Raw genomic sequence first — 27,439 nt, 5'->3', positions numbered from 1 at the left:
CACAGGAGAGGCGAGCCCACTCTCCCCTTGCTGAACCCCAGAGCAGAGCCTCCAAGGTCCTCTCACTGGGCCCTGTCCCTGGTGCAGAGCAGGAATACAAGGAGGCAGACGGGTGAGTGTTCTGTAACATGAGTTTTTATTGAAAGTGAAACCATGGGCACCAGCAGCGCAGCACACACTCAATCCTGGAGACCCGTCCAAGGATGGGCCACAAGCCCTCTCCGTTGTGGCATCTCAGCCCCATCATCCCCACCCCGCTCTGTCACGTGGAGGCTGGCTCTCCAAGGTGCTCAGCTCACACACAATACAGAAACCAAAGTCTGTTACCTAATGGTTAGGACAGAATTCCACAAAGAGCCTTATTTTTATTAACATCTACTGAAAAAAATACAAATTCTGTTCCCACCCCACCACCCCTGCCTCCTGTGCCTCTCTGGTCAGGGGACAGTGTCTGGCCGGGTGGGTGGAGGGGCCTTGCTCTCCGAGGCGTGCTCAAGGGCTCTGGCCACGCGGCCCCTCCCTTCCTGCCACTGAGGGCAGGGGCAAGGGGAAGGGCAGCCGGCCACCTTCTCCAGTCTCAGCTCTCTACTTTGGGGGTAGGAGCCTCAAAAAGAGCAGCGATGTCCATGAGGGCTTGGTGGATGTGCTTCCCGAAACGCTGGGCATTCTGCAGGGGCAGAGCTCTCTGTCACTTCGAGGCAGGCCCGAGGCCCACCAAGCTCCCCCCGCCATTCCCACATACACACTGCCTGCTTCTGTGGAGGGCACAGTACTTCTGGGCTCCCACACTCCCCTGGAATCCATTCCCTAACCCTCACCGGCCAGCTGCCAGCCACCTGGCTTGGCATTGAACTCACTGTTTCTGAACTGGAGAATTTGCTGGAGATGTGGAAGAAGATGGTGTTTTCACCAGCGATCATGTAAGAAACCCCATACCCATCATCAGCTACCTGGATGGCACCGAGGGGAGGGAGGAGAACGGGAGGTGAGTAACCCAGGGACTGAAAAGTGGGCTGGCCCCACCCTGGCCTGGGCTCCTGAGACCAGCCAGGCCAACCTCGGGCCCAGTGCCACGCCTGCAGGATCCGCCCCGGGTCAGCCCTGCCTCCCCTGCCAGGTGAGGGCCCCCAGGGAGCCAGGGGCCTCCAGCTGTCCCAGCTGGGAGAGATGCCCAAATCAACACTCATCCATCCTGCTTGCAAGGAGGAGGCAGCTAGCCCCTCCAGCCCCGTTCAGCCGATGCCACCCATTTTAAGAGCAATCTTCCAGAGGCTGTGCCCCTCTTATTTCATGTCTCGGCCCAAAGACTGATGGGCAGTGGAGGTTTCAGGCTAGGAAAGGGAAGGATGGCACATTGGCTGCCCCTCCCCCAGCCCCTGGTGGGTCACTCACTGGGCCAAAGCCCCCTCCGGCTGCCAGGTGGTTGGGATACTTCTCTGGGTCAAACATGCGGATTTGGAACTGGGCTATTTGGCTGGTGGAGAGTTTCCAAGGCTCTGAGAGGACCTGAGGCAGAGGGAAGCGGGCATTAAGGGGGACGGGAGGGGAGCAGGAAGATCCCAGGTGCCTCCCCAGCAGAGCTGCCCAGCGACCACTCACCTGGGCCAGGAAAGGGGAGTGGAGGCCCAGGTACTTGGAGACTACATACAGGCAGAAGAGGTGCCGGTCGATGCCAGCCCCCGTCATGGCCAGGCGGTACATGTTCTGGTGCTTTTCTGCGGCTTTGCGGAAGAGATCCTGCAGGTCTGGCTTCTGAAGGGAGACCCGGGATCGAGGGGTCAGTTAGGCCTCCAGGGAGGCCCCAGCCTCTCCTTTCCTGCCCTCCCACCAGGCGGGCGCTCACCATGTAGCCGGTGTCCATCATGGCCCGGACAAAGGCTGTGGCCTCCGTGGTGCAGGATCGCACGGTTTCCGTCCTGCCATCCCGAAACATTCGTGTCATCGAGGCCTCGTAGGTCAGGCAGAACTTGCCTTTGTCCTGGAGCGAGCGCAAGTGTCGGGGGCCCTTGTCTGGGCATCGGCAAGCCCTCCCCCCCGACCCTGACCGATCACCCGGTGCCGTGGCCCCACAGCGGGCAGGGAGGGCTCTTACCCGGAAGTGGGCCAGCTGCAGGGCAATCTGCACGAAGGCATCGGGGCTGGTGCGGCACTTCTTAATGAGGCCCTTGCCAAAGGGCATGAACTGGAAGCAGTACAGCTCTACGTCGTCAGCCAGGGCCTTGGCCACCTGGTAAGAGCTCTCCACGATTTTCTGGCACTGTAGGCGGGGAGCGGAGGCTGGAGCTGAGCCCCTTTCCTGTCAGGAGCTCCCAGCCCCATAGAAGGCCAGGGCAGACTAGGGCCGGCCTGGGGGCCCCACCTGGTAGGAAGAGTTCTGGGCAGGGGTGTCCCCTCCCCTCCCCCAGGGTTTCCCCCGCCCCCTCCCCTCCCCCAGAGTTTCCCCTCTACCTCCTCAGGGATTTCCCACTGCAGCCTCTGCGGGGGGGCCAGGGCATGGTTAGGCTTGCCCTGACAGTGCCCAGAGTCTGTGTAGTCCAGGTGGAAGGCGTCCGTGGCCAGCACAAACTGCAGGAGGAGGCAGTCTGAGGAACACAGCCGAAGCGCCCCTCTCCCCGTCGCCTCCCGGTGCCCGGCCTCCTTACCTCCCAGAGATGCCCGACAATAGGGGCATCTGCCCAGGAATGCTCCGTATTCAGACCCAGCTTGCCATTCTTGAAGGCGATGAGGGTGAAGGACTTATCGAACCACCTGGGGGGGGGTGCGGTACAAAGGGGTGTGGGAGAGAGGGTTTGCATGAGGGAGGGAGGGGCTGGGAGCCAGAGCAGGGAAGAGGGCGGGGCTGGGGCCGCACCTGTTATAGCAGTTGCCGTGCAGCAGAGCCTTCCCATAGAGGCTGAGGCTGGCCTCATTCTCGGGGTCATAGCCGTGGGATTCCTCATCCAAGGTCACGAAGAAAGCAGCTTTCTCGATGGCTTCCAGCGAGGCCTTATTCTTCCCTGTGCTGAAGTAGGCCTGGCGAGCCTCAGCCCATTGCACCCTGGGGGACCGGGAAGCATCAGGTGGGATGTGGGGGTGTACCTTGGGAGCACCGGCTCACGGCTCCTCCTCAGAGGCCACTGAGTTCAATCCCTCTTAAGTGGCTCAGCCAGGGGAGAGCCCAGCCCCTTCGCCCTACTGCACGAGGTCTGGAGGTGGCCCCGTCCACATGGGCCGGTCCAGGACTCAGGCAGTCAAGAGCTGGGAGAGGCACCATCTTCAGATAAGCTCAGAGGCACCTGAGCTCTGGGAGACTCCCTGCACCCCCATGGCTTCGGGCCCATCCTGCTGCTGCCCCCCCTTTCCCGGTACAGCCCCCCAGAGCCTTCAGGGTGATATGGCCTGCTACATTACTTAAGGCTTAGCCCCTCCTCAAACAACAAGCTGGTCAAGGGCCCCCCCTGGGGCCGGGGGCGGGGCCTCCTCAGTTCCAATACCTGCCCCCAGCTGTGAGGGCCGCTAATTTCTCCTCTCCAGGCTGGGGGGGACAAGAGTCATCCAGGATCCTCTGGAACTGCATCTCCAGGTCCCGAGGCTTGAGCAGCTGGGAACCCTGGTAGAGCCAGAGCTTGTAGAAGCGGCCCTTGTGGTAGACAGCCACATGCCTGCTGTCGACGAGGTGCTGTAACACATCTGGGGGCAGGGGAGCTGGAGGTTATGGGGGTAGGGGAGGCGGCCTCACTGCTCCAGGATGGAGGATCAGGGACAGTGCCACCCAGACAGCTCCTTTGGGAGAATCCCCCATCCCGCGGCTTGGGCCCACCTCCCCTGCCCCACCACAGCCATTCAAAGTGCAGTCTACTCTGAACAAACCCTTGTGCCCTAGCCCAAGCTGGCCCCAAGCCCGTGACTGGCGTCCTTTGCTGCTGGCTCTCCCTCGTTGCCCTCTCTAACACCCCTCTCATCCCCGCACTGCCCTGCCGACCCTTTCACTGTGGGTCCTCAGATCTGGCATCTGACAGGAGCCTAGGTCCCACTCACAGAGTGGAAGAAGTGGGACAGGCTTCTGGTCAGGCTGGGAGAGTGCTCAGAAGCCTGGGGCTGCTTGGGCTGTGGGGGAATGAGGTGCGACAGGGGCACCCAGACCTTCGACCTGCCATAGCAGGGAAGCCAACACTGGGTACCTGAATCTTTGCCTGGGATTCGGGTGGTGTTGAACATCCGCTCCATCTGATATGAACACATGGGCACGATGCCCAGAGCCATCACCTGTGGGACAAGCCCCGGAGAGGGGCAGACTTCAGGGGCCCGTCGAGGTGCCGCCTGTGCCCCCCACCTGCCAAGTCCAGGCTCCTAGGGCCGCACTCACCGGCTTGATCTCCTCGCGGTCCAGCTTTCGTCGGTACATGATCATGGCGTGAACCACGTTGCCCAGTCGAGCTGCCTGAGTGTTGGTGTGCTGGGTCATTATAAAATCCTGGAGAGGGAGGAGATCGGGAGCCGAGGGCCAGAGTCAGTGGGGGGAGGGGAGGCGGCAAGGAAGGGGGGGGCCTGCATCTCCCTCATGGGTCTCATCACCTCGCCCCAGTCTGTCCCTAGTCCTGTCCATCCTTCCTTGGAAGCCGCTCTGCCAACGTCTCCTTCTCCATCCCTGGTGTTACTGCCCTAGACATCTTTCCCTTCATTATGGTGGAGAAGGAAAGAGCCCCCACAGGCTCCAGAAGACCAGGGTCCAAATACGGGGTGGCCCCTTAGACCCTCCCCCCTGGGCCAAGCAAGGAGCTTGGCTAGATGAGCTCCAAGATCTCTTCCTGCTCTAAATCCATTCTCCCTTATACTAATTAAACACACATCCAATAAACCTACGCACAGGGATCTAGAGTATACATCAGCAACGGTCCCATTGGGGGACCAGAGACAAGCCCAAAAGGCAAAAATATGTAATCTTATGTCATCAGTGTGCCAAGAAAAGTCGGAGCCATTTAGTAACTGCCAAATCTTCGCTCGTTGCTCTCCTGACCCACCCTACCAGCCCATATTCATTTCATCATGTCACTCCCCTCCTCAAGAATCTACCGAGGCTCTCAGCTGCTTATTGCGTCTGTTATTTGCAGATTCAACTAATAGTCCTCAACTAATAGACCGATTCTTCCCTGGCTATGCCCCTCACCTGGCATGGGCTCCCACCTTGCCTCATGTCTGCTTCTGGTTGGTTTTCTTCAATCTACTCTCCCTTCCTCTCCCCAAACCACCTTGTATTAATTTTGCATCTATTGAGTCTATATTTATATGGAGACAGCAATCAATCTACAAGCACTTATTAATCACCCACTGTGTGCCAGGACCTGTGATAGGCACAGAGGCCACATTTTTAAAAATGAAAATAATCCCTTCTCCCAAGGGGTTTACATGGAAAGGTGGGGGTGGGCAGGAAGACAACATACACAGGTAAGTAGATATGGCCTAAATATGAAGACGACAAAGAACCCCAGGTTGGCTGAATACAAGTGAGTTTAGGAGGGAGGCTACCATAAGGAAAGACCTTATGGAGAGGATGGGGTCTTGTATGAAGTTGAGGTGAAGAGTACAAGAGCAGATGCAAAGGCACAGGTGGGAGATGGGGTGTCACATGGAAGGAACAGGAAAAAGGTCAGGAGGGGGAGTGAAGTCCAGAGTAGCTAGAACAACAGGTTGGGGCCAGGAGGCGAAACCAAGCATGGGAGTTTCCATTTGATTTTTTTGGGGGGGTGGGACAATGAGGGTTAAGTGACCTGCCCAGGGTCACACACCTAGTAGGTGTCAAGTGTCTGAGGCCGGATTTGAACTCAGGTCCTCCTGAATCCAAGGTCGGTGCTTTATCCACTGTACCACCTAGCTGGCCCCTCCATTTGATTTTTTTTTTTTTTTTGGTGGGGCAATGAGGGTCAAGTGACCTGCCCAGGGTCACACAGCTAGTAGGTGTCAAGTGTCCGAGGCCAGATTTGAACTCAGGTCCTCCTGAATCCAGGCAGGGCTGGTGCTCTATCCGCTGGGTCACCTAGCTACCCCCCCTCCATTTGATTTTGGTGGCAAGAGGTGGCACCACTGACTGACCTGGGTGACCTGGTCAGAGCCGTGAGGAAGGAAAGTCACCTTGACCTCCACAGAGATGGACTCCAGAGGGGAGATTTGAGGCAGAGACAACAGCTAAGCTCTTGCAATCGTCTCAGGAGGGGATGGGAACTCGGAGTGGTGAGAAAGCCTGTGATGGGAGCTATGTGGGGGGAAGGAAAGGAAGGAGTCCGGGGCCTGGAAGTCCCAGAACGTGGTGTCTTCGGGGAGGTTGAGGGGGAAAGAGTAGCCATCTGTTCTGGACATTTGAGATGTCAAATAGGTAATTAGTGCTTGAAGCCCAGAAGACACACGGGAATGGATAGAGACATCTGGGACAGATAACTAAACCCAAGGAAACGGATGACATCACAGTGTCAAGAGAGTGCATTAGGGGCTTAGCACAGGATTCTAGGGGACTCCCACTGTTTGGGGGCATGATCTGAAGGAGAGGGAGAGAGAGTGCAATGTCACGCAGGCCCAGACAGGACAGAATATCCAGGAGGAGGGGGGCCCCACAGGAGGGTGAGGACAGACTGGCAAGCGCTGTGCTGCCGGGAGCTGTGGATGCCGTTTCCTCTCAGAACAGAAGCTGTTTGAGGGCAGGGATTCACTGTTCGCTTTAGTCTTGGCAGGCAGTAGGCGCATCATAACATATGCTCCTTTAACCAATCATACCAGGTGAGAGGCAGAGTGCATTTTCTGTGTTTCGGTCTGGACAGTGCTGTCCTGTTATTTTAGGGGCAAGGTTTTCTTTGCTGTAGTAAGGAAGCCCAGGTACAAACCTCACTCCCCCCACCTCCTGGAAGCTACAGGTTCTTGGCTGAACACCTTAGATTAGCTCTTACATTTCAGGTTAGCAGGATAACTTTTTTTTTTTTTTAGTGAGGCAATTGGGGTTAAGTGACTTGCCCAGGGTCACACAGCTAGTAAGTGTTAAGTGTCTGAGGCCAGATTTGAACTCAGGTACTCCTGACTCCAGGGCCGGTGCTCTATCCACTGCGCCACCTAGCTGCCCCCCCCCCCAGGATAATTCTTAACCTTGATGTTGGGGGCTCTTTTGCTTTTTTCATACATTGCTCCAAGGACACAATGTGCTCCTGTAATCCTGAGCTAAGTTCTAGATGAGTCTCTTCCCCTCAGCCCCCTCCCATCTGTGGGTCTGTGTCACACCCTTCCCTCTCATCTCCTTCAAGGAGGAGTTGCTCCCTTCCTCCTCCCTCCAGGACTGTGTTTCTGACCATCTCTAGCACCATCTGTCCTCCAGGCTCCCCTCTGCACACATCTCTGTTGCTTCCTTTTATTTTATTATTTTTTTAAATTTTTTTTTTTAGTGAGGCAATTGGGGTTAAGTGATTTTGCCCAGGGTCACACAGCTAATAAGTGTTAAGTGTCTGAGGCCAGATTTGAACTCAGGTACTACTGAATCCAAGGCCTGTGCTCTATCCACTGTGCCACCTAGCTGTCCCTGTTGCTTCCTTTTAAATCAACCTTCTCGACCCGTTTCCTTGGTCAGGTTCTTGAGCCCACATTCTCTCTCCCCACTAGGCTTATTCCCTTTACGGATTCACATCCCCCCCCCCCAAGGCTGCCCAGGACCTTGAGGCCACTCTGTAGGACCCTCCCTTTGGGTGTGGACCCAAGGAGGTTAGGAGGGAAGGCCAGGTGGAGTCTCAAGGACATGGGAGGGAAGTTGGAAGCACATCCAGGATAGATTCTTGGCTCTCCTGCCAATCCCTATGTCTCTGCTGGTGGCACCTCTCGCCTCTAAATGCCTCAGCTTCCAAACCCCAGGATGAAAGCGCCAGGGCTGGAAGGGCCCTTGGGTGAAGGTCAGGTGAAGGTGGCATTTGAACTTGGCTTCTCTGACCCCAAATCCAGTCCTCACCCCGAGGGCACTGGGCTGCAGCCCCTCAGCTGTAGACACCCAGATCCATAACCCCGCAAGACCAGTCCCAGGACAGGCTCAGCCCTGCCCCTCTGCTCAGTCACCGTAGCCGCTTCCTGTGGCCCATTCCTCAGCCACGACTACCCCTGCTAAGTGTTCAGAGCATCCCAGAATCCATACTGCCCAAGCCCCAGCTGGTCCTTCTTCCCTACTGGCACTGACCGACGACGCCCCTACCCCAAACACATTCCGTAGTTCCACATTTCAGGCCCTCTCCAGCCAGCACTTCCAGCCTGGGGGCTCCCTGGATCCCACCCCACAAGTCCCCTAGCCCAGCTGTCTTAGCGTCTGAGCCTTGCCTCAGCCTCTCCCACCCACTGTGCCACGTGTTGCTGGCTTCAATCAAGGTCCAGCTCACTGGCCTTCTCTAGGAAGCCTTCCCTGATTACTGTCTCCACTAAAAGAAGTGATCACTATGCCACCCATCACGGGGCTTAGAACACTGGCTGCAGCCACATGGAGTCAGGAAGGCCCCGGTTCAAAACCTGCCTCTGGCACTCACTAGCCATGGCCTCTGGGGGCATCATTAAGCATTTGGCCTCAGTTTCTTCAGTTGTAAAGTGGGGGTAAGATAATAACGCCTGTCTGGCAGGGCTAACATTTAAAGGGCTATTGCAATAGTTTAGAGAGATCTGGGTGGTGGAGTGGAGAGTGCTAGATGTGGGAGTGAGGGAGAGCTGAGTTCCAATCTGGCTTCAGAAACAAGCTGTGGGACCCTGGGCCTCCTTTTCTTCATCAGTAAAAGGGAGGCAGTAAAAGCTTCCTGATTTCCAAAGTTGTTGTGAGGATCGAGTCAGATAACCTGTGTAAAGTGCTTTGTACCAAAATTAGGGGCTGCTAGGTGGCACCATAGGGGACACAGCACCAGGCCTGGAGTCAGGAAGACATCTTCCTGAGTTCAAATCCTGCCGCAGACACTAGCTGTATGCCCCTGAGGAAGTCACTTAACTTTGGCTCAGTTTCCTCATTTGCAAAATGAGCTGGAGAAGGACACGGCAAACCACTGCACTATCTTTTCCAAGGAGCCACCGAGACTGTGCGACAATCCCATCATCACCCTTTGACCTCCTATCTCCCTTATTTGTTGGCTCCTTGAGGGCAGGGGCCCAGCACACAGTGGGCCCTTAATGTTTGCTGGATGAATCCAACCGAATGAAGTCATGGAAAGCTTCCCCCTCCACTCAAACACAAACGCACAGGGCAGAGGCCAGGAGGTTCATGGAAGATGGTCAAGAGATTTCCAACGCAAGAAGAGGCAGCGTGGTACCACTCAACAACAGAGTTACTGTGTGCCCGGCACTAGGCTAGGTCCCAGTCTTTGGGGAGTGACACGGCCACACCCTGAAGCAATGAACTGGGCCTGCAACACTGGGTCACCCAATGCCCACCTGCCTGATGCATGCTATGTGTTTGAGAAGGGAGAGGAGTCAGGGAAAACTGCCCAAAGGAGGTGGCTATGGCCAGGCTAGGCCCAGAAGAGTTCAGAGGCAGGGCATGTGGCCACGAATGAGCCGAGCCATTGTGTTGGAGGAGGAGGAGGAGGAAGGCTTGGTCAGGGGCTTTGAATGCCAAGATCAATTGCTTAGACTGGAGCCAGTAAACAATGGAGAACCCCTGAAGATTCTTGGGCAGGGTTGGGTTGGGGGAGGAGTGATTGGGCAGGAGGGTTCTCCCAGATGCGCTGGAAGCCAGGAGGCTACTCCAGGTGCACCCTGAGAGTTTGGACTAAGGAAGAATGCAAAAGACGGAAGACCCTGCCTCTGGTCTGCTTCATGACCTCTGACCCTTTAAAGCCTGGCCTTGGCCTTGGGTCTCTAGGCTCTGTCTGCTCTTTGGTCATGGCTAATGCACAGGGCCCTTCATGGTTCAAGGGGTGACCCTGTTGGGATCCCAAGGCTTGTTCCCACCTCCATGCAACTGACCAGCATGACCTGATGGGCCCCCCAGCTGGTGTTGCAGAAAGCAGACAGAGTAAGAGTCAAGCTGCTGGCTGCCCTTGTCCTGTGGCCCCAGAACCCCCAGGGGCTACAGTTCTTACCATCACATAGTAGTTGCTATTCACCATGATAGGGCTCCGGCCTCGAAGGTAGATGTATTCTTCCCACCAGTCACTCACCTATAGGGGAGGGGGAGGTCAGAGCTGGGTGGGAGGAGGGGGAGGTCAGAGCCAGAGGGAAGAGGGGGAGGTCAGAGCCAGAGGGAGGAGGGGGAGGTCAGAGCCAGAGGGAGGAGGGGGAGGTCAGAGCCAGAGGGAGGAGGGGGAGGTCAGAGCCAGAGGGAGGAGGGGGAGGTCAGAGCCAGAGGGAGGAAGGGACTCCCAGGGATTGAAGAGAGGGAGGAAGGGTGGGAAGCTGAGGAGCTCCCAAGAGGGGGGAGGAGGAGGGGGAGCACTCACATAGTTGGTCGCCCACCAGGACTTGAGCACCAGGTATTTCTGGAGCCGGGGAGCAGTCTTCTCTTGGAAATCTTTAGCCAGCACTTCCATTCGATAATACTCCTCATCGTCTAACAAGGGCCTCACAGATTCTAGGTACTGCTCCCCACCCCCCCCAAGCTCTCATCAGGCTTGGGTCCTGTTTCCACACCAGGCCTTGCCTGCTCTGAGACTAGGCAGAGGCTGGAGGTCCTGGCCCACCCTCTAGCCAAGCCACCTCCTTCTCCCAAACCTTAGCCGCCCGTCTGTGCCCCTTACCCGATTGACTGTGGCTGCCACTTTGGGCACTGGCAACTTGGGCAGAGAAGTCTGGAAGCTGTAGAGCATAGGTCGGCGCTTGGACAGGAGCCGGACACAGATCTGAAGGTCATGAGAGGATTATGGGGGTTGGGGGTCGCCAGGCCCAGAGTGAAACCAAGTAGACTAGGAGCAATGGGGACTGAGGGCCCAAGTTTTGGGGGGCAACCTCCCCAGCCAGGGCCCCCTTCCCATTCTGACTCCTCCTCCCAGCTCCCCGGCCCAGGCCAGGCCCCGCTCACAGCCCAGATCTTGGTGATCCGGCTGGTCTTGCCGTGCATCTCAAACATCCAGCCATGGTAGGAGAGCAGCAATTTCAGGGTCTGGCGAAAGAGGAAGATGCCAGTCACCCAGACTCCGGTGGAGAAGATGCCCACGCTGATGAGTGTTCGGGTCTGCAGGGTCAGGTAATGGCTGCATCTGTCCAGGGACACAGCGCCAGCTCAGCAGCCTTCCCCACAGTCTTCCCCATCTTCCCCTTTCCTCCCTAAACCCACAAGTGCTTTCCCAGATGCCCCAAGGGACCAACCAGTCTTCTGGACAGTGACACAGGCAAGTACATCTAGGGACAGCTCAGCCTCCTCACTGCAGACACGAGCAGACTGAGGCCCAGGGTGTAAAGTGATACCAGAGCTGGGGCCCCATGCCCACAACCCTACCCAAGCCCAGCCTGCAGGCCTCAGCTGGGCCTCCTCACCCCTCTGGGATGTATTTCCGGATGCAGCAGATCATCCCCATGGAAATGTCCATATTGCAGTAGGAAGAGCCCATGGTTGCCATGACAACGACCAGCCAGCTGGTGGGGCTGCCAGGATACACGCCCCTGAGGATGCCATTCTGTGGGGACGGGGGCGGGGGCAGAGCCCCCCAGGGCTCTTAAGGAACGGGAAAGCATGAGACTGGAGTGCTGCCCCCAGGTGGCCAGTGTGGGGATCAACAGAGGAGGGCAGGGCTATGATCAGAGACCTCAGCAGCAGCCAGGTGGGAGGGGATGGGCACAGAGCAGGCTTCCCCCTCTTGCCTCCTCTGTTCTGGGGACCCTGGAGCTAAGGAGGAAGCACGTGGCAGTCTGGCCCACCTCCCTTGGTCCTGCCTGGGCTCCCACCTTGATGCGGATGAGGCGTTTCTTCCAAGAGTTGATGCCAGACAAGTAGACATGCTTCAGGGCCTCTCGGCTGAGCTGGAAGTCCACCCCATCGGGGGTCACTGTGAACTGGAAGGCCACAGCCTGGTGGGCTTCTGCCATCTTGGGGGGCAGCTGCGGCCTTTGGGGGACATGAAGCCAAGTCAACAAGCGGCTAACCCGAGGCTGGGGACAGTGGCCTGTGGACAAGGTGAGGTATGGGGCAGCCCTCCGAGTCCTTGGCCCCTAACCACTTTTCCATTACTTGATGGATCCCCATTCAGCTCAAATTCCCTAAGCAAAGTGCCCTAGAACACTGACCCAGGGCCTGCTCCCCTTCCCTTTCCACTGTCTCATCTCTACCCACTTGGAGGTACAAAAGACAGCTCCCCCAAGAGATTCATGCCAACCAACTACTCTGTCTAACCAATTCCTTCACCTCAGCTTGGCACAAATGGGAGCTGCCCTCCCAACCCACCTCTTTCACATGTTGGCTGTGGGGCCCTGGGCAAGTCACTTATTCTATTTCTAAGTTGCAGGAAAGGTGCCAGCCTGCATTGGTGAAGGTACCAGCCCAGTTTCTATGAAGCCTAAAACTCAACAAAACCTGCCAACTCCTGCTGTTTCCACCTTCTGGCATTTTCTTACCACCATCCCTAGTTCAAGCCCTCCTTCTAGCATCCTGAGTGCTCTCCCTACCTCCAGCCTTCCAGCCTTCCCACCGAAATCTTGGCAACCTCTCACTTCTTCTGCTCCAAAACCTTCAATGGCTCCCGCACAATCTACTAAAATCAAGCCCAGATGACATTGAGACGACCTTGCAGATTCAGCCCACCTGGACCTTCTGCTTCCCTTCCCTACTCTACCCTTTAGGGACACTGGCCTTTGCTCATGCTTTCAACCAGTGCCAGGAATGAACTTTCTCAGGGCTGGTGCCTCTGCTTTTAAGGCCCGTCTCAGCCTCCCTGAGGTCACAGTCACTCCACCAGCGGTCCTCCGCCTTCTCTCCCCGCTCCTGAACTTCAGGCAGGGCCCCTGACATACCTGTCCCCGCATCCCAGGACTCGCACCATGCCCTGCTCACAGCAGGCACACACTTAATGAACTCCTCTGGGAGATGGAAATGAATCCACTTCTGCAACCTCTGACCCTTTTCAATACGGAGTTACAGGAAGGATCCCCCAAGCACTCACCTCCAACCTTACAGCCTCACCACTCCCCCCTACTCCAGGATGAATCAGAAAACCTGTTCCTCGATCCAGGATTCCAGGGAGCCAATCGGCAGCCTCAGATACCCCTCCCCATCTACGGTCACTGCCACCCCTCCTCAAACCAGGTTGTGGGCACATCTGTCCCCAAGATGCTTGACTCCCCCCCAGACCCTCAAGCCGCCCCCCCCCCCGATTCAGACCCTCCCCTTCCTCCTCCCTCCCCCGTTTGCCCCTCACCGCTCCCGGCCCCTGCGGCCGGCCGGCCCGGGCTTGCTGGGCTGGGCTGCGCTGGGCTCGGCTCAGAGGTTGTGGGGCCGCCCTCAGACGCCGGCCCGGCCCTGGCCCCGGCCCCGGCCGGCCGCCCTCCGCCCCATGGCCAGCCCCGAGCCGCCAACGGCCGCCCGAGCCTCGAGCCCCTTGCTCGCTCCGTTCCACCGGTCCCACGCGAGAGGGCGGGACCACAACGGCCCCACCCACTCATGAAGGAGGCACCACCTCAATGGGTCCTCTACTTGGCCCGAGCGGGTGAGTACAGGAACCAGGGGCGGGGTGTCCCAGAACGCCGAGCAGCCGGGGAAGCACCGAACCCCTGGGGGCACGTGGGGTGGGGGCGAACATGGGACAATGGGGACAGTATAGGACCAGGCCCGATCACCTGGGGAACGTGGGCGGGGTGGGGGGGAAAAGAATGTCCCACATGTAGAACCCGGGGAGGGGAGGACGGACGGGAGAGCGCAGGGGAGCCCAGCGGTGGGGGCCGCAGAACGCGGGGGTCGTGGGGCTCCGCTGAGAGCGTGCACAGAAGGGGCCGGGGGCTCTCCGCCGGAGGTAGGCACTGGGCCAACTCGCTAGCCCAGGCCGAGTCCCTGCGCATTCCCCGCTCGGGCCCCTTGCCCTAGCCCCGGCACCTCGGCGGGCGCGCGGGCTTTCCCGTACTCACGGCTCAACCTAGGGGCAGGGGTCCACTCTGGGAAGAGGCCTGGCAGTTCTGGCCTGTGCCCTCGCGTCCTTCAGCCGCCGCCTCCAGCCCCGCCCCACTCCCCCTCCGGGAATCCGATACCCGCTCCCAAATTGGGGTCGAGAAAACCACCGCTGGGCGGAGATCGCAGCCTCCCCCCTCCCCCTAAAGCGGCGGTCCCGCGCCTCTTGGGGCTGTCCAGCGGGCAGTCGAGTAGGGTAGGGGGTGGGGGTGTCTCACGTGAGGCCTGCCACCCAGCCTAAAAATAGTCCAATCTGGGGGAAAGGTCGAAGCGTGGGGCCCCTCCCCTTGGCAGGTCTGAGGAGGGCACTAGGGTTCTTAGGACTCTAAGGGGGAAGGGCCCCCAGCCCAGCAGGCCTCTCTGCCTGGCAGCCTTAATTAAGGGGGTGCCCAGGCTTCCAGGCACTACCGGCTGGGGCTCCAGGCCCTGAGCGGTCCAGAGTCCCGTCCAAATTAACCCAGCATTTGGAACGCTCAAAAAAGGAGATGAGGCCCAGCTGGGCAGAGCCAGCAGCAGGTAGTCTTTATTGGTCTGAAGATAGAGAGGGTACAGAAGTGGATGCCCTGGCTGGGCAGGCTCCTATGAGTGTCCTGCCTCCTGGGCATCAGAAGTCAGCCCAGGGGTGGGGGGGTGGAGCTGAGGTTTCCCACTGGCCCTGGGTCAGTCGATCCTTCTGGTTTTGGTCCATTCTCACCATGGGGGACAGCTCTGGCCTCTGATTCCCCCCCTAGGCCTCCATGTCCCACCCCACCTCCAGCCTGTCCTTTGGACTCCAGTATCCAGTACAGGGGTGAATCAGGGAGGAGGAGGACTGGTCGGAGGGGTCACCCCAGAGTTCCACTTCTCCTTCTGACTGAAGTAGATTTGGAATCGTGATTCTGCGTATTCCTGGGAAGGAAAGCCTACCTAAGACACCAGGGAGAAGATTCCTTTGTCGGGGCAGCTCCCCACCTGACACCCCGACCAGAGGGCGCAGCCTCCAGCCCAGCCCCAACTGTGGACCCCCAGCGGGGGCGCTGACACTGCACCCTCTAGGCAGGCGCTTACCAAGTAGCCAAACTCGATGGTCGACATGATATTCTGGAGGATGGACCAGAGTCCCCAGAAGAAATGGGATGCCAGAGCAAACCTGGGAGTGGGCACAGAAGACACCTGGTGTTGCTGGGGAACTGGACAGCCGAGGCCCCTCCTGCCTTCCATGGGGGCACAGAGCCCAGGCCTTGGCCTCTGACTCTCCTCACCTGTTCGCCTCCACCAGCATGTTCTCTTCCAATTCAGTCTGTTCTTCTGGGGAGGGAGGCTCATCCCCCTGGATCACTGACAGGTAATTTCGGATGAAATGGAGCTACAATGGGGAGGACCCATGAATCAGAGGACTTTGGAAGGGCCCAATGCCAACTCATGTCCCTGGTCTCTATGGGTCCAGGCCAGTCCAATCCAACCCAAAAAGCATTTGTGAAGGGCCTACTATGTGCAGGGCACAGTAAGAGCCAGCCTCCAAGATGGGAAGATTTGGACTCAAGTCCTACCTTTGAAAAGGGCTGCTCAGGCTGTGTGACCCTGGCCCAGTCACTTCAGCCAGCTCTCTGTAGGGATGCCTTGAGGCTGCAGGAGCTCAGTGCCTGACCTGGCAGCTCCCCACAGGCTCCCCCCAAATAAAAACGTCCCAGGCAGCCAGGAAGCAAAGACAAACTCCCCCTCAACCCCTCTCCAGGCCAAAGGGCCCAAGATGAATGGCCCTGCCCCCCCCCCACCTGCTGCTCCCGGCTTGGGTAGTTCTCAGGCTTCATCAGGAAGAAGGGCGACTCCCTGTGGCTATAGTCATAAATCCACTCACAGAAGTGGTTACCGATGTCGAACCCCCTGTGGGGAGAAAGCGCAAAGTAGGGGGTACAGTGGGAGGGGCAGGGGAGTCTAGGGAGGGGGGAAGAGCCTTGGGGGCCTCCACCCACCTGTAATTGTAGCTGCTGTACTCAAAATCGATGAGCATAAGAGTAGGCTCCTTGTCTGAAAGCAGCAGAATGTTCCCTGGGGGCAGGGGAAGGGAGCTGAGCTGGTGAGCTGGGGGACAGGCCCAGGACCTCCCTCTGCCCCCCTCCCACAATGCCCTGTACCTTCTTGGATGTCGTTGTGACAGAATACCACCGGGGAGGTTGTGGAATCCAGAAGTTGCCTGCAAGGGGGGAGCAGGGGGGACAGCAGGCCTTCACTTGGGGTGAGGTGGGAGGGGGACAGTTGGGGGGCAGAATTCCCTCCCTCTCTCAAACTGAGTCTTCTCCCTCCCTCCCAGGGCTTCTCTGGCTTGGGGGATGGGGATGGGGATGCCGGGAGGGGGTGGTGCAGCCTGGGGAAAGCCCGGGTGGAGGGCGACGGAGGCCTTTCTCTGTCCCACATGGTCCCAGTGCCCACCGCAGCTTGTCCATCTCTTCCTCCAGGTGGTACCTCTGGATCAGACTACTTTTGGTCGAATGGGAAGGAGTCAGATCCCGGATCTGCTTCATGTATCTGTGCCCAAAAGAAGGAAGGAGGCGGCTCAGGGCTGCCTTTCACCTTGCCTCCCTTGCCCCAGGGTCTGCTCTCACCGCTCCATGGTCCCAAACAGCCACTTAGGTTCCTTGTTGAAGGGCATCTCCATGAGGTGGAACCGGGCCATTTTGACAGCGATCTCGGCAGACGTCCGCGGGTCCTGCAGCTCCTGCGTCCGCAGCGGCCGGCTCTGCGCCCAGTGCCCTATCAGCGGGTGGCAGCCGGGCCAGGGGCCGGGAAGGGGGTTGGGGATGGGGATCGTGGCGGTCACGGCCCGGAGGAAGTCAGAGGCGGGGGAGCTCGGGTTTATTAGCAGGAGGCCAGGGCTCCGGAGGACTGGGAGCTCCTTTCGGGCAGGCCCTATCTCCTGGCGTCCCTCTTCCCTAGCAGGGGCTTAGTAAATGCTCGTTCAGTGAAGGGACTCGGACTGCGGGGGGCGGGGGCGGGGTTAGGTCGGGGGGGCGGGGCTCCGTACCGGGATGTATTGCTCCAGCCTCCCTTCAGGGAAGACCCCGTAAAGCCGAGGTCCCAGACGACGTTCAGCCAGGATGGCAAACATGACACTTTCCAGGACTAGGGAGTCCACTCCCTGGGGGAGGGCGAACGCAGGAGATAGAGGCCCACTCCCTTCGAGCAGCCACGCCACGTGCCTGGGGAATCATGCCCCTCCCAACCTCCAGGATGGCCGCTCCAGGCCAGCTCCTCCTCCCCTCCAGGCCCCGCCCATCAGACACATGGCCCCTCCCCTCCGGCCCCGCCCATCTCCAGGATGGCTGCCCCAAGGCCAGCTCCTCCCCCAAGCTCTGGCCATCGTGGCCTACGGCCCGCCCTTCCCCTCAAGCCCCGCCCACTTCCAGGATGCTCGCCCAAGAGGGCAACTTCCCTTCCCCTCCAGGCCCCGCCCACCGGACGCAGGCCCCGCCCACCTGCAGGATGGCCCCATAGAGCCTCAGTAGCACTTCCCGGGGCTCGTCCCCGACTAGGGGCATATTCTCCGGGAGGGCGCATCTGAAGAGCAGGTTACTGAGCCCCCCGCTGTGGACACGGACAGGGAGGATGGGTTGGACGGGGCTCCGGGCCCCGCCCCTAGGGGGAGCTACAGAAAGCCCGTTCCTCCCCTGCGGTCCCATCTTCTGACCCCCTGCTGACCCCCGAGGCACCGCCCCCAGCGAGGCTCCTCCCCCTCCCTTCCCTCCACCCCCCCCCCACCCCGCTCACCTTACTGGGCTCACTTGCAGCTGCTCGGCCTGCACTTGGCGCCAGGCACCGCCCAGGAACTCCCGGCACCACTGCCAGGCGCGCTGCTCACCCTCTCGGGATATCGAAGACCTGCGCCGGTCCAACCTGAACCACATAAGCCCCACGGACAAGTCGGCCCGGCTCCGGGCCCCGCCTCCTGTCTCCGCCATGGTCCGCACCTCGCTCGGCCGCGCTCGGCTCTGTCCGCTCAGGCTCGGCTCCCTTCGGAGCCGTCTCCTGATAGGCCCCGCCGCCAGCTAGGCCCCGCCCCTTCTGCCCCGCCCCCGGCTTCTCGGTCAGTGACTGTGGGTCCTGCGCCGGCCGCGCCTTCGGGCGGCTCCGCTCCTCTCCCCCCCCCTCCCGCCGCACGGCCGCCCAGCGCCCTTGGCCCTGTCCGTTAAAGCCGCTCTGTGTCCTCCCGCGTCCGCGAGGACCCGTGCCGGCCCCACGAGACGTCTTCCCACCCCTGCTGCTGGCTCCCTGCCTGTGGCCCCGCCATTCCGGCGCCGCGCGATGATGCTTCCCCGGGGCAGAGAAGCTGCGGGGCGGGGGGAGTGGGGTGTGCGTGTGGGGGTAGCCGGCCCTGCCTTTGTCACTTACTCTCCGGTCTTTCTCTGTGAAATGGGCACGGCAGCCTCAAGGAAGGCTGCCTCCGGGTGGAAGGGGCGGCCCTCCTTTATGAACAGACCAGTCGGAGACCCACCCACTCGTGCCCGAGTCCCACGCAGCTACGCCGCTAGCCCCCTGCGCCCCCGTCCCTCTGGATGTTGGTGTTCCCTCTGGCTCCCGCAGACTCGATATCCCAGCGAGGCTGGCCCCGAGCGGTGGGCGTTTTGGGGGGGGGAGTCGCCAATTCATTTCTGTTCTAGTCTCATCAGCCCCACAAGAGGCACGGGCCTGGGGCTCAGAAAGAGAGGGCCCCGGCCCTCCGAGCATTTACATTCCACTAGGGACACAGCCCGAACTCAAATCAATAAATGATGGAATTCACCCTAAATCCGTGCAAAGTCATGGGAGGCAGTTGTTACTCAGTGGCGTCTGGCTCTGCACGGCCCCATTTGGGATTTTCTTGGCAAACATTGGAGTAATTTGCGATTTCCTTCTCCAGTTCACTTGACAGATGAGGAAATGGAGACAGGGTTAAGTAACATGCCCAGGGTCACACAGCTAGTAAGCGTCTGAGGCTGGATTTGGATTCTGGCCTTCCTGACTCCAGGCCCTGTTCTCTAACCAGTGCCCCATCTGCTGCTCTAATGTTGGGGGGCAGTAGAGGGGATCATGAATCACCAAGGAGATGTTGGAAGGCTTCTTGTAGGATGAGACCCTTGAGCTGGGGTTTGCAAGTCTGGAGAGAGCATTACAGGCCTGGGCCACAGACAGCTGGTGCAAAGCCGGGAGGGGGCAGATGAACTGTCCTGAACATTTCATGCCAGTTTGTCTGGAGTTGAGAGTACAGAGGAGGAGTGGAAGGAAATAAGTCTGCCCAGCAGACTGTGGGTACTTTTGCATATCTCCAAAGTGGACCATCTTACTGACGGAGAAAGCCTCCATGGCGCACCAGCCTGGCCTCATCCTGCCTGGGTTCAGTGGGGGGTGGGGGGGTGACCACTTCATACATTTTCCTCTTCCCCTCCCCTTCGTATCTCTTTGACTGCTTTTCCAGCATTTTCTTTGGGAAATCTCCTATCAATTGGGTCAAGGTTTTCATAGATGTTCCCATGCAAGTTTCTTCCTGGGCACAAGGCCAGTCAGGTACATGGCATTCTTAACCCCCCTCCCCGCAGCCCCCTGCAGAAAACACAACAAAGGCCTCATGGTAACCTAGAGAGAATTGGGGCACTGTCCCCCCCGAGTCTGTCCCATTTTCTCCCCAGGGCCACCCATAGAACTTCTCTGTGCCCCAGATTCCCTTGGGAGGGAAAAGGAAGTTAGTGTTGCAAGGGAGGCCTCCATCTCTTGATGCTTCTCCAGATGCCAGAGGTAACATCTCAAATGGGATATTTGTAAAGTATGTAGCTACATGTAAATGTAGAGAGTAAGTGCATAATAATGCTTCTTCCCTTCTCCTTGCGCTCGACTCTTTTCTCCCTAAAAAGCTGGTCAAGACTGGTTCTATCTCTATAGGACTGAGGGAGAGGGGAATGGGGGCTCACTTTGTGGGGGGGGTTGCCTGTATCAGGCATGAACTTTGACTACCTGAGCCTAAAATCTTCTCTTAGCTCTCTCCATATCTCTCCAAAAAATATCAATCAACATTTATTGATCACCTTACTGTGTACCAGTTATTTGGCAACTAACCCCTCTTTTTGTAGGTTCAACTCACAGGCATGGCTACAGCCCACAGTATTCTAACTAATCAACCCATCTCCAGATGAGAGATTGAAGATATTCTTTTTTTTGGGGGGGGGGCAATGAGGGTTAAGTGACTTGCCATGGGTCACACAGTAAGTGTCAAGTGTCTGAGGCTGGAATTGAACTCATGTCCTCCTGAATCCAGGGCTGGTGCTCTATCCACTGGGCCACATAGCTGCCCTTGAGACATTCATTTTCACTGGGGTTTCCTGGGTATGTCCTCCAGTCTTCTCCATGCCTCCAGAGGAGACAAAGTCCCCAACAAAGGTGACCCACCCTGTAAGCTCCCTAAGTCAGTCATGGAGCTCTCCTGCCCAACACCTCCAGGGCATCTCCAAGAGATCCCTGGCCTACACCTCTGACCAGTGGCTATCTAACCTGTGCTTGGAGATGCCCAGAGAAGCAGGTCTCAAGGTGCCACCTCTTGAGGAAGCCTCTTCTGCTTTCAGACCGCTGTTATCATTAGTTTTCTCTGCCTTGAGCCTTAGCCAGCCTCTTTCCAAATACCAACCCCTCGGTCCTCTGCCTACCTTCTGTGACCAAACAGAAGAGCCTGGAAGGCTCTGCAGGTCTGGAGTGACTTCCTTGCATCTGGCGCTCTTGAATCAAGAGAAGGCTCTTGGGTCAGAGAAACAGCACAGCCACTAAGGAGAGGGGCAGCATTGAGGCTCTGTTCTGCACCCAAGAAGGGACCGAGGCTGAGATGCTCTCTGTGGGTCAGTGCCAGTGCTAGCCTGGCACTGTTCTGGGTTAGATGTGTCCATGATTCTAATTACTTCTCTCCCAGAGTTTCGACCTTGGCCACTTGCTTGGGTGATTATGGAAAGGTGCTCCACGGTGGTTCCTCTTTCTGTTTCCCAATCATCACTGGTGCTCTGTCTAGGGCCTTGTTGGAGTAGTTGGTGGGGAGGTGTCGGCTGGACTGCTAACTCTCCTCTCCTATCTGGGATGATATCTTAGCCTCACATCCTGGAAAAGAATTTCCTGCTTGTACAATACCCAAGTGATTTCTGAGTCTAGGGTTGGTTGAATCCAACGGTAGAAGACCTTGTTAAATTGAGAAAGGCATTCCCTCTGTCGCTGCCAAAGCAGCCGTTCGGAGGTGCCAGAGAGTAGTCTAGATGGACCCGGCCACCAAGGACACAGATTTTGTGAGTGGGTCCTCAGCCTGCGGGACAACCGTAGGCCCCAGTCTAAGCCATCTCTCCTCCATCCATGAGAAGGGAATGATGGCCCCTGGGTAGGTGGCAGCAGCCCCTAGAGGTGTGGGGCCAGCCTAACCTGCAAGGGGCTTCTCTGTGTGGCCCAGCCTCTGCTCCTCCCCCCAAACCCGACTTTTTCCTTGGGCCACCCAGTTTGCCTGGGCCCTGGGTGATTTTTTCAAGAATAGTATATTATCGAGGAAGGAAATCTACCTGAAAGTACAGCTCAAAGACTCCTCCCCTTCCCGCAAAGTCCCCACAGACCTTTGTCTAATCTCTCCTTTGCCCCACTGTGCCCCCACCTATGAAGATCCTGATCTGTGGACCTTTTATCTGAAACATTCCTGGAATGTAGCTGCCTGGAGGTCGGAGCTTTCTCAGGAAGCCTCCCTCTCCTGGCTTCTGGCTCCTCCTCACCTCTGTTACCATTTTTAGACAATGGATTCAACATACTGACCTTGCAGCGGCCTCATCCCCTTGCCCTGGGTTTCTTCTAGCAGACATCTTTGAAGCGGCTGCAGACAAACTGTATGATATTTAAAATGGCTTCTTCCATGCATACATGGGCTCTTTTCTCCTGCTGATGCCCACACTTTGGCCCAGTCCCTACCAGGATGTCACCAAGCTCCCTGTCTCACGGGGTTTGCTCAGACATTTCTTAACAAGTCTGCTTTATGATTCAGCAGCTCTCACCTAGTCCTTGTCTTCCTTGATGTTACTCCAGTAGTCATCGCTGCTTACCACCCTTTCCTTTGGTTTCCATGACAAGGTTCTCTCCCAGCTGTCCTCCTACCTGTCTGACCAAAGCTACAAGTCCCTTCTCAGATGCCTTCTCTTTCTTTCCCACCTCTTCCTAGTCCCAACAAGGGTGGGCATCCCCTCAGACTCCATCTTACATCATCTTTTCTTTCTCTTTAGCATCCCATCCACTCCACGAGAGGTTCATTGATCACTTGTAGGCTGATAGCTCTCAATTCTGGATCTCTCCCACCCCACCCCATCCCTCCCTAGAACTGTAGCCTTACATTACAAACTTATTATGGACACACCTACCTAGGCCTCTGAGCAGTACACAAACCCAACATCATTGAGAACGATCATACAGTTAAAGGGATAGTGTGTGAGGATTCAGAAGGGGCATCAGTGATCACTGAGAACAAATGTTTGTTTATCAAGAACAGACCAGGCCAGAATGACTTCCTTGACTCTTTTTAATGAGGTTGCTAGACCTCCAGGGTACCCCTGTATTCCAGCAAAGCTAGAGCTCTAGGCCTGGAGTCAGGAAGATGCCTCTTCCCGAGTTCAAATCCTGCCTCAGACACTTACCAGCTGTGTGACCCAGGGCAAGTCACTTCACCCTATTTGCTTCAGTTTCTTCATCTGTAAAAAGAGCTGGAAAAGGAAATGGCAAACCATTCCTGTATCTTTGCCAAGAAAATCTCAGATGGGGTCACAGAGTATTGAACACAACTGAACAGTAATAAGAGAAATGATGTTGTTAATAAGAATCAGGATATATGAGGATCAGTTGAAAGAACCGGACAAGAGAAGACCCAGAGCTGGGTATAGGATAGTTGTCTTAAAATACTTGAATGGCCTTAACAAGGAGGGATTAGCCTGTCTCCAAAGGGCAGAACCAGCAACAGTTCCAGAGTGGGGGGACGGGGGTTGGGGGACAAAGTTGAACTTAAAAATATCTCACACATCTCTATAGACACAGCTAAAGAGCCCTGTAGTATGTGCAGAAATCACATGACTGTAAGCACAGGCTCACATGCAGACATCCATGTTTATATATGTATGCTAGAGTCAGTTAACGTGTGTGTGTGTGTGTGTGTGTGTGTGTGTGTGTAAGTACGGATCCATTGTTATGTGGACATTTTGGTTGCTTATAGGGGCAGAAAGAAGGACATTTATAGGTAGAACGTGGATCAGTTTAATTGAGAAAGAAACACAGACTCTCAGATAAAAGTGTTTGAATAAAGGCATAGACTGTTCTGGGAACCCAAGAGAAAATCACTCCTTTGATGAATGTACTGAGAGGATCTGTGTGAAAGGAGAGGGCCAATGGAGGGAAAGATGTCTGCAATGCATTATGGTCCACCAGCTCCTTTACATAGAATTTCTTCCAGAGTTTGAAGGATATGGCTGACAAATTAGAAATCAAATAACTGCTTAGGGGATACGGGATGATTCTATAAGGACTTTTAAGGTCATACCTGAAAGAAAAATGCTGCTGGTTGTTTGTTTGGTGGTGTTTTTTTTTTTAAGTTTTCATCATGACAAAGATAAATCACAAAAGAAAAGGAGTCTCTGTTTGAGGTATTAGAAGATAGAAGGTGCTCTAGAATGTAGCAGAGGAAGTAAGAGAAGTTGAGGAGCAAGAGTCAGAAGCTGGGGAGAGAAAACATAGAAAGGTACCAGGAAACATTCTTATAAGACACAGCATAAAGAAGCTTTGTAGTTGAGGCAGGGAACTGTTGAATTGAAAAAGATGGTAGCTGGAAGCTGATTGGAGGAAAGCAAAATCATATGTTTTTTGAAGAGCTGTCTGGGCTTATGCAATTCAATTCCATAAACATTAAGTGCCTACTAAGTGTTAAGCACTGTATTTTTTGGGGGGTGGTGTGGGGCAATGAGAGTTAAGTGACTTGCCCAGGGTCACACAGCTAGTGTCAAGTGTCTGAGGTCAGATTTGAACTCAGGTCCTCCTGAATCCAGAGCTAGTGCTTTATCTATTTCACCACCTAGCTGCCCCCAAGCACTGTATTAAACACCTGGGATATACAAAAGAAAGACAGATCCTGTCTTTACAATCCAATGGGGGAAGAAAATACACAAGAGGAAGCTGGAAAGGGGAAGCACCAGGGGTACCCTGTGTGAGAGTATCATGTTCCATGAAGTTCGAACCAAGCAGAACTGTAGAGAGAAAGTGGAGGGTTACTGCCTTCTAATGCTATCTATGTCTTCAGAGAGGGGAAACCTCTCTGGGAGTGCCTGACTTGCCCATTACTTCTCTCTACAGCTGAAGAGAGGGAGAAGCAGAAGGGGAAAGACAGGTTTGTATATGCTTTTCTGGGAGCTAAGCTCATTTATTTTTGTTTTTTGTTTTTTAAGTGAGGCAATTGGGGTTAAGTGACTTGCCCAGGGTCACACAGCTAGTAAGTGTTAAGTGTCTGAGGCCGGATTTGAACTCAGGTACTCCTGACTCCAGGGCCGGTGCTCTATCCACTGCGCCATCTAGCTGCCCCTAAGCTCATTTATTTTTGCTAAAAGAACACAACACTTTTTCAGCACCCTGCCAAGTGTAGCTGTGTGGTAAATGAACCACACCCTGCTTCAGTAGTCCAAGACTAGCAGAGTAGTTTTGCTGAGCAGGAGTCATGTGGTACAGAATGTTCCTTAAAGAGACCAAAGAAATCAAAGCCTGCTTTTTAGGCCCTTGAGTTTCTCTGGGCAACGGGTTTCCCAAATCATATGCCTGACTGCTACTGACTTTCTTTAAATATGCCCACTCTTCCCCAAGGTTAACTGCTTGTATTAGTTTATGGATGTACTGTTATATTCTTATCATTCCTGTCTTTGCCATCTATTGAGTAAACATTATGATTATTCCTGATTTTTCTGAGCAAATTGTATAAATTATTCTTGATTTTTGTTTCATCATTTAGTAAATGTTTCATGGTTAAGAGTCAATGGTGGGGGGCAGCTAGGTGGTGAAGTGGATAGAGCACTGGCCCTGGAGTCAGGAGGACCTGAGTTCAAAGCCAGCCTCAGACACTTAACACTTACTAGCTGTGTGACCTTGGGCAAGTCACTTCACCCCAATTGCCTCACCAAAAAAAAGCCAATGGTGGGCAGCTAGGTGGCACAGTGGATAAAACACCGGCCTTGGATTCAGGAGGACCTGAGTTCAAATCCAGCCTCAGACACTTGATCCTTACTAGCTCTCTGACCCTGAGCAAGTCACAACCCTCACTGCCCTGCAAAAAATAAAAATAAATAAATAAAAAGAGTCAATGGCATCATTATGACTGATTTTGTGGAAATGGGAAACATATCACTTGGAGCTTGGGAGTCACAATGGTAAGAAGTATGAGTATATCCCTCCCAAACTAAGGTTCCCCTAGTACCCTAACAGTAAAAAGTAGTAATAACATGGTTATGGGTATGGTCACCCCCACCCCTCCCTTCCAGCACAAGGGAGCCAGCCAAGGTGGAGAAGGGGAGCATGGGTGCCATTCCACTGGCTGAAGGGTGATTCCTGGGACATTGAGGAATATCATCAGCTCATATTCATGGTGCCTAGTCTGCTCAGCCTCAGTTTTGACTGGTGGTATTAGCCTTCTTTAGAAAATATCATTCTGGGGCGGCTAGGTGGCACAGTGGATAAAGTACCGGCCCTGGATTCAGGAGTTCCTGAGTTCAAATCCGGCCTCAGACACTTGACACTTACTGGCTGTGTGACCCTGGGCAAGTCACTTAACCCCATTGCCCCATAAAAAAAAAAAAGAAAAAGAAAATATCATTCTACAGTGGCATGCCTTAAGCTGAGCTTCCAATCTTTCAAAACTCAGGTTCTTTCTCCTTTCAAATGGTAAGTTTTCATGAATAATGAAATGAATAATGAGTGAATAATAGAGCTGTAGAAACTGAAAGGCAGTGGATAGAGCACTGGACCTGGAGTCAGGAGGACCTGAGTTCAAATCTGGCCTCAGACACTTAACACTTACTAGCTGTGTGACCCTGGGCAAGTCACTTAACCCCAATTGCCTCACCAAAAACAAAACAAAACAAAACAAAAAAACCAAAAAAACCCTGAAAGGCAGTAGTGGCTTTGACTTTCCAACACACCTTCTCCAATACAATCTTTTCCATTCTCATCAGGTCAGAAACTCTGAATTTATATTGACTTATTCAGATCAAATCAGTAGCTAATGGGATATTTCTCTCTTCTTTTGTCAATTTCACAGCCAGATAGAAGCAACTTAATCCCACACATCCAAGATGTTTGGGCTGTACCTTCATTTTGGATAGAAATCTGTCCAGTAAATTCCCAGCTAGAGAGAAAGTCTCTGTGTTAAAACCAAAGGACTGAGTTAGGCTAAGAAGGTCTTTCACTTCAAAGTCTCTCAGTCTTGCAGTCATCCAAAGGCCAGTATCATGAGCAGATTCAATTAGTCTCAAGCCACAGACCTTTGGCTGACATCTGGACTCCTGTTCCAACAGAACATTCAGCTGCTGCAGCAGTTTCTGAGCTTCAGTTGTTACCAGTTCCTCTATCATCTTGAACTCCTCACAGTGGCTCTTCCTCTGTAGCAAGCCTCCCCCCCACCCCAGGGCCTGTCCTCTCCTCACCCTGAAAAATTAATCCAAACATCCCTGACGACACAGGAACTAGATGGGGGAGAGGAGAGGGGCCCGGGGGCAGGGAGATGATGGAGGAGGTTTCTGGGACAGCGGCTCCAGCGAGCTGAGAACGACTGGTATTAGCCTTCTACAAGGGCTGCTGGTTCTCACAGCCTGGAGCCCACCCTCCCTGCACTCTTCAGATCTGGAGCCTGCTCTTCTCAAGAAGAGCAACAAGTCAAAGGGCACCAGTTATGCTGCTTTACTACCTACCTGTATAACCTTGGGTAGGTTACTTCCCTTTCCAGGCCTCATCTGTAAAATGAAAAGGTTGGCTTCGGTGTTCTCCAAGGTCCTTTCCTGCTCTAAAGCCCATGATCTTATTGTAAGAACACATTTCTTCTCTCCCCTTGGCACTAGAGTTGGAAAGGCAGGTGGGCACACAGGTAGTGCCTGTGAACTCTGTCTTGGGGTAGGACTATTCAGAGCACAGTCTCTGTGTAAGCCATCAGGTGGTGCTTTGACCTCAAGCTGCTCCAGGACCCTCCTTTTAGGCAAACCCCTGTGTGACCTCCATTGAATCAGACTGTGTGGGGTTTCTCTCAGCACCCAGTCTCCTAGCACCTTCCCAAATACTATGCCTAGGGCATGAGAATCATCACTCATTTGAATCATTTGTTTATATTCCCATTAATATCCTAATCTTTTTTCC

At 55.4% G+C, this 27,439-nt stretch overlaps 3 protein-coding genes across 7 annotated transcripts; all 3 read right to left on the bottom strand.

Annotated features, from left to right (window-relative positions):
* Positions 1-113: 113 nt before the first annotated feature.
* CPT1B (carnitine palmitoyltransferase 1B) lies at positions 114-14,205 on the bottom strand. Of its 2 annotated transcripts, XM_043968854.1 has the most exons (19): positions 14,020-14,205; positions 11,851-12,010; positions 11,443-11,582; positions 10,988-11,165; positions 10,707-10,808; positions 10,410-10,547; positions 10,053-10,130; positions 4,346-4,453; positions 4,161-4,245; positions 3,474-3,669; positions 2,852-3,037; positions 2,643-2,748; positions 2,449-2,565; positions 2,093-2,257; positions 1,844-1,978; positions 1,600-1,752; positions 1,393-1,506; positions 858-950; positions 114-667 (listed from the first exon to the last, which is right to left on the bottom strand). In XM_043968854.1, exons 2-19 carry the CDS (start codon positions 11,989-11,991, stop codon positions 578-580), a joined length of 2,325 nt encoding a protein of 774 aa, XP_043824789.1. In that variant the 5' UTR covers positions 11,992-12,010; positions 14,020-14,205; the 3' UTR covers positions 114-577. The 2 variants fall into 2 exon arrangements, with proteins under 2 accessions (XP_043824789.1, XP_043824790.1); XM_043968855.1 differs by lacking the exons at positions 11,443-11,582; positions 11,851-12,010; positions 14,020-14,205 and adding an exon at positions 11,275-11,432.
* Positions 14,206-14,545: 340 nt separating this feature from the next.
* CHKB (choline kinase beta) lies at positions 14,546-18,077 on the bottom strand. 4 transcript variants are annotated; one of them, XM_043964994.1, is made up of 11 exons: positions 17,804-18,077; positions 17,512-17,620; positions 17,061-17,174; positions 16,642-16,775; positions 16,502-16,564; positions 16,174-16,232; positions 16,012-16,087; positions 15,814-15,922; positions 15,301-15,404; positions 15,107-15,188; positions 14,546-14,965 (listed from the first exon to the last, which is right to left on the bottom strand). In XM_043964994.1, exons 1-11 carry the CDS (start codon positions 17,992-17,994, stop codon positions 14,855-14,857), a joined length of 1,152 nt encoding a protein of 383 aa, XP_043820929.1. In that variant the 5' UTR covers positions 17,995-18,077; the 3' UTR covers positions 14,546-14,854. The 4 variants fall into 4 exon arrangements, with proteins under 4 accessions (XP_043820929.1, XP_043820928.1, XP_043820926.1 ...); XM_043964993.1 differs by having other exon boundaries at positions 14,546-14,961; positions 16,469-16,564; positions 17,804-18,076; XM_043964991.1 differs by having other exon boundaries at positions 16,469-16,564; positions 17,804-18,074.
* A 43-nt stretch (positions 18,078-18,120) lies between these two features.
* Positions 18,121-26,664, bottom strand: LOC122729073 (cyclin-G1-like). Its single transcript, XM_043967734.1, is given in 4 exon segments — positions 18,121-18,362; positions 18,532-18,721; positions 25,902-26,030; positions 26,179-26,664. Coding segments are annotated over 4 exon segments (1,047 nt in total).
* Positions 26,665-27,439: the final 775 nt, after the last annotated feature.

The sequence above is a fragment of the Dromiciops gliroides genome, chromosome 5 (genome assembly GCF_019393635.1).
Source record: "Dromiciops gliroides isolate mDroGli1 chromosome 5, mDroGli1.pri, whole genome shotgun sequence".
Taxonomy (NCBI): Eukaryota; Metazoa; Chordata; class Mammalia; order Microbiotheria; family Microbiotheriidae; genus Dromiciops; species Dromiciops gliroides.
Note: the sequence above shows the minus strand (reverse complement) of the source record. Positions and strands in the feature narration are given on the sequence as shown.

Bases quoted from the DNA above. Each gene is read 5' to 3' on its own strand.
- CHKB (XM_043964991.1), bottom strand. From the start codon at position 17,994: ATGGCGGAGACAGGAGGCGGGGCCCGGAGCCGGGCCGACTTGTCCGTG. The intron at 16,565-16,641 runs GTGAGAGCAGAC...TTTTGGGCACAG, and splicing joins CTGTTTGGGACCATGGAGCG to ATACATGAAGCAGATCCGGG. The intron at 16,088-16,173 runs GTACAGGGCATT...CCCTGCCCCCAG, and splicing joins TCACAACGACATCCAAGAAG to GGAACATTCTGCTGCTTTCA.
- CPT1B (XM_043968854.1), bottom strand. From the start codon at position 11,991: ATGGCAGAAGCCCACCAGGCTGTGGCCTTCCAGTTCACAGTGACCCCC. The intron at 10,548-10,706 runs GTAAGGGGCACA...GGTGGGGAGCAG, and splicing joins TGGCAGCCACAGTCAATCGG to TACCTAGAATCTGTGAGGCC. The intron at 1,507-1,599 runs GTGAGTGGTCGC...CCTCTGCCTCAG, and splicing joins ACTCCCCTTTCCTGGCCCAG to GTCCTCTCAGAGCCTTGGAA.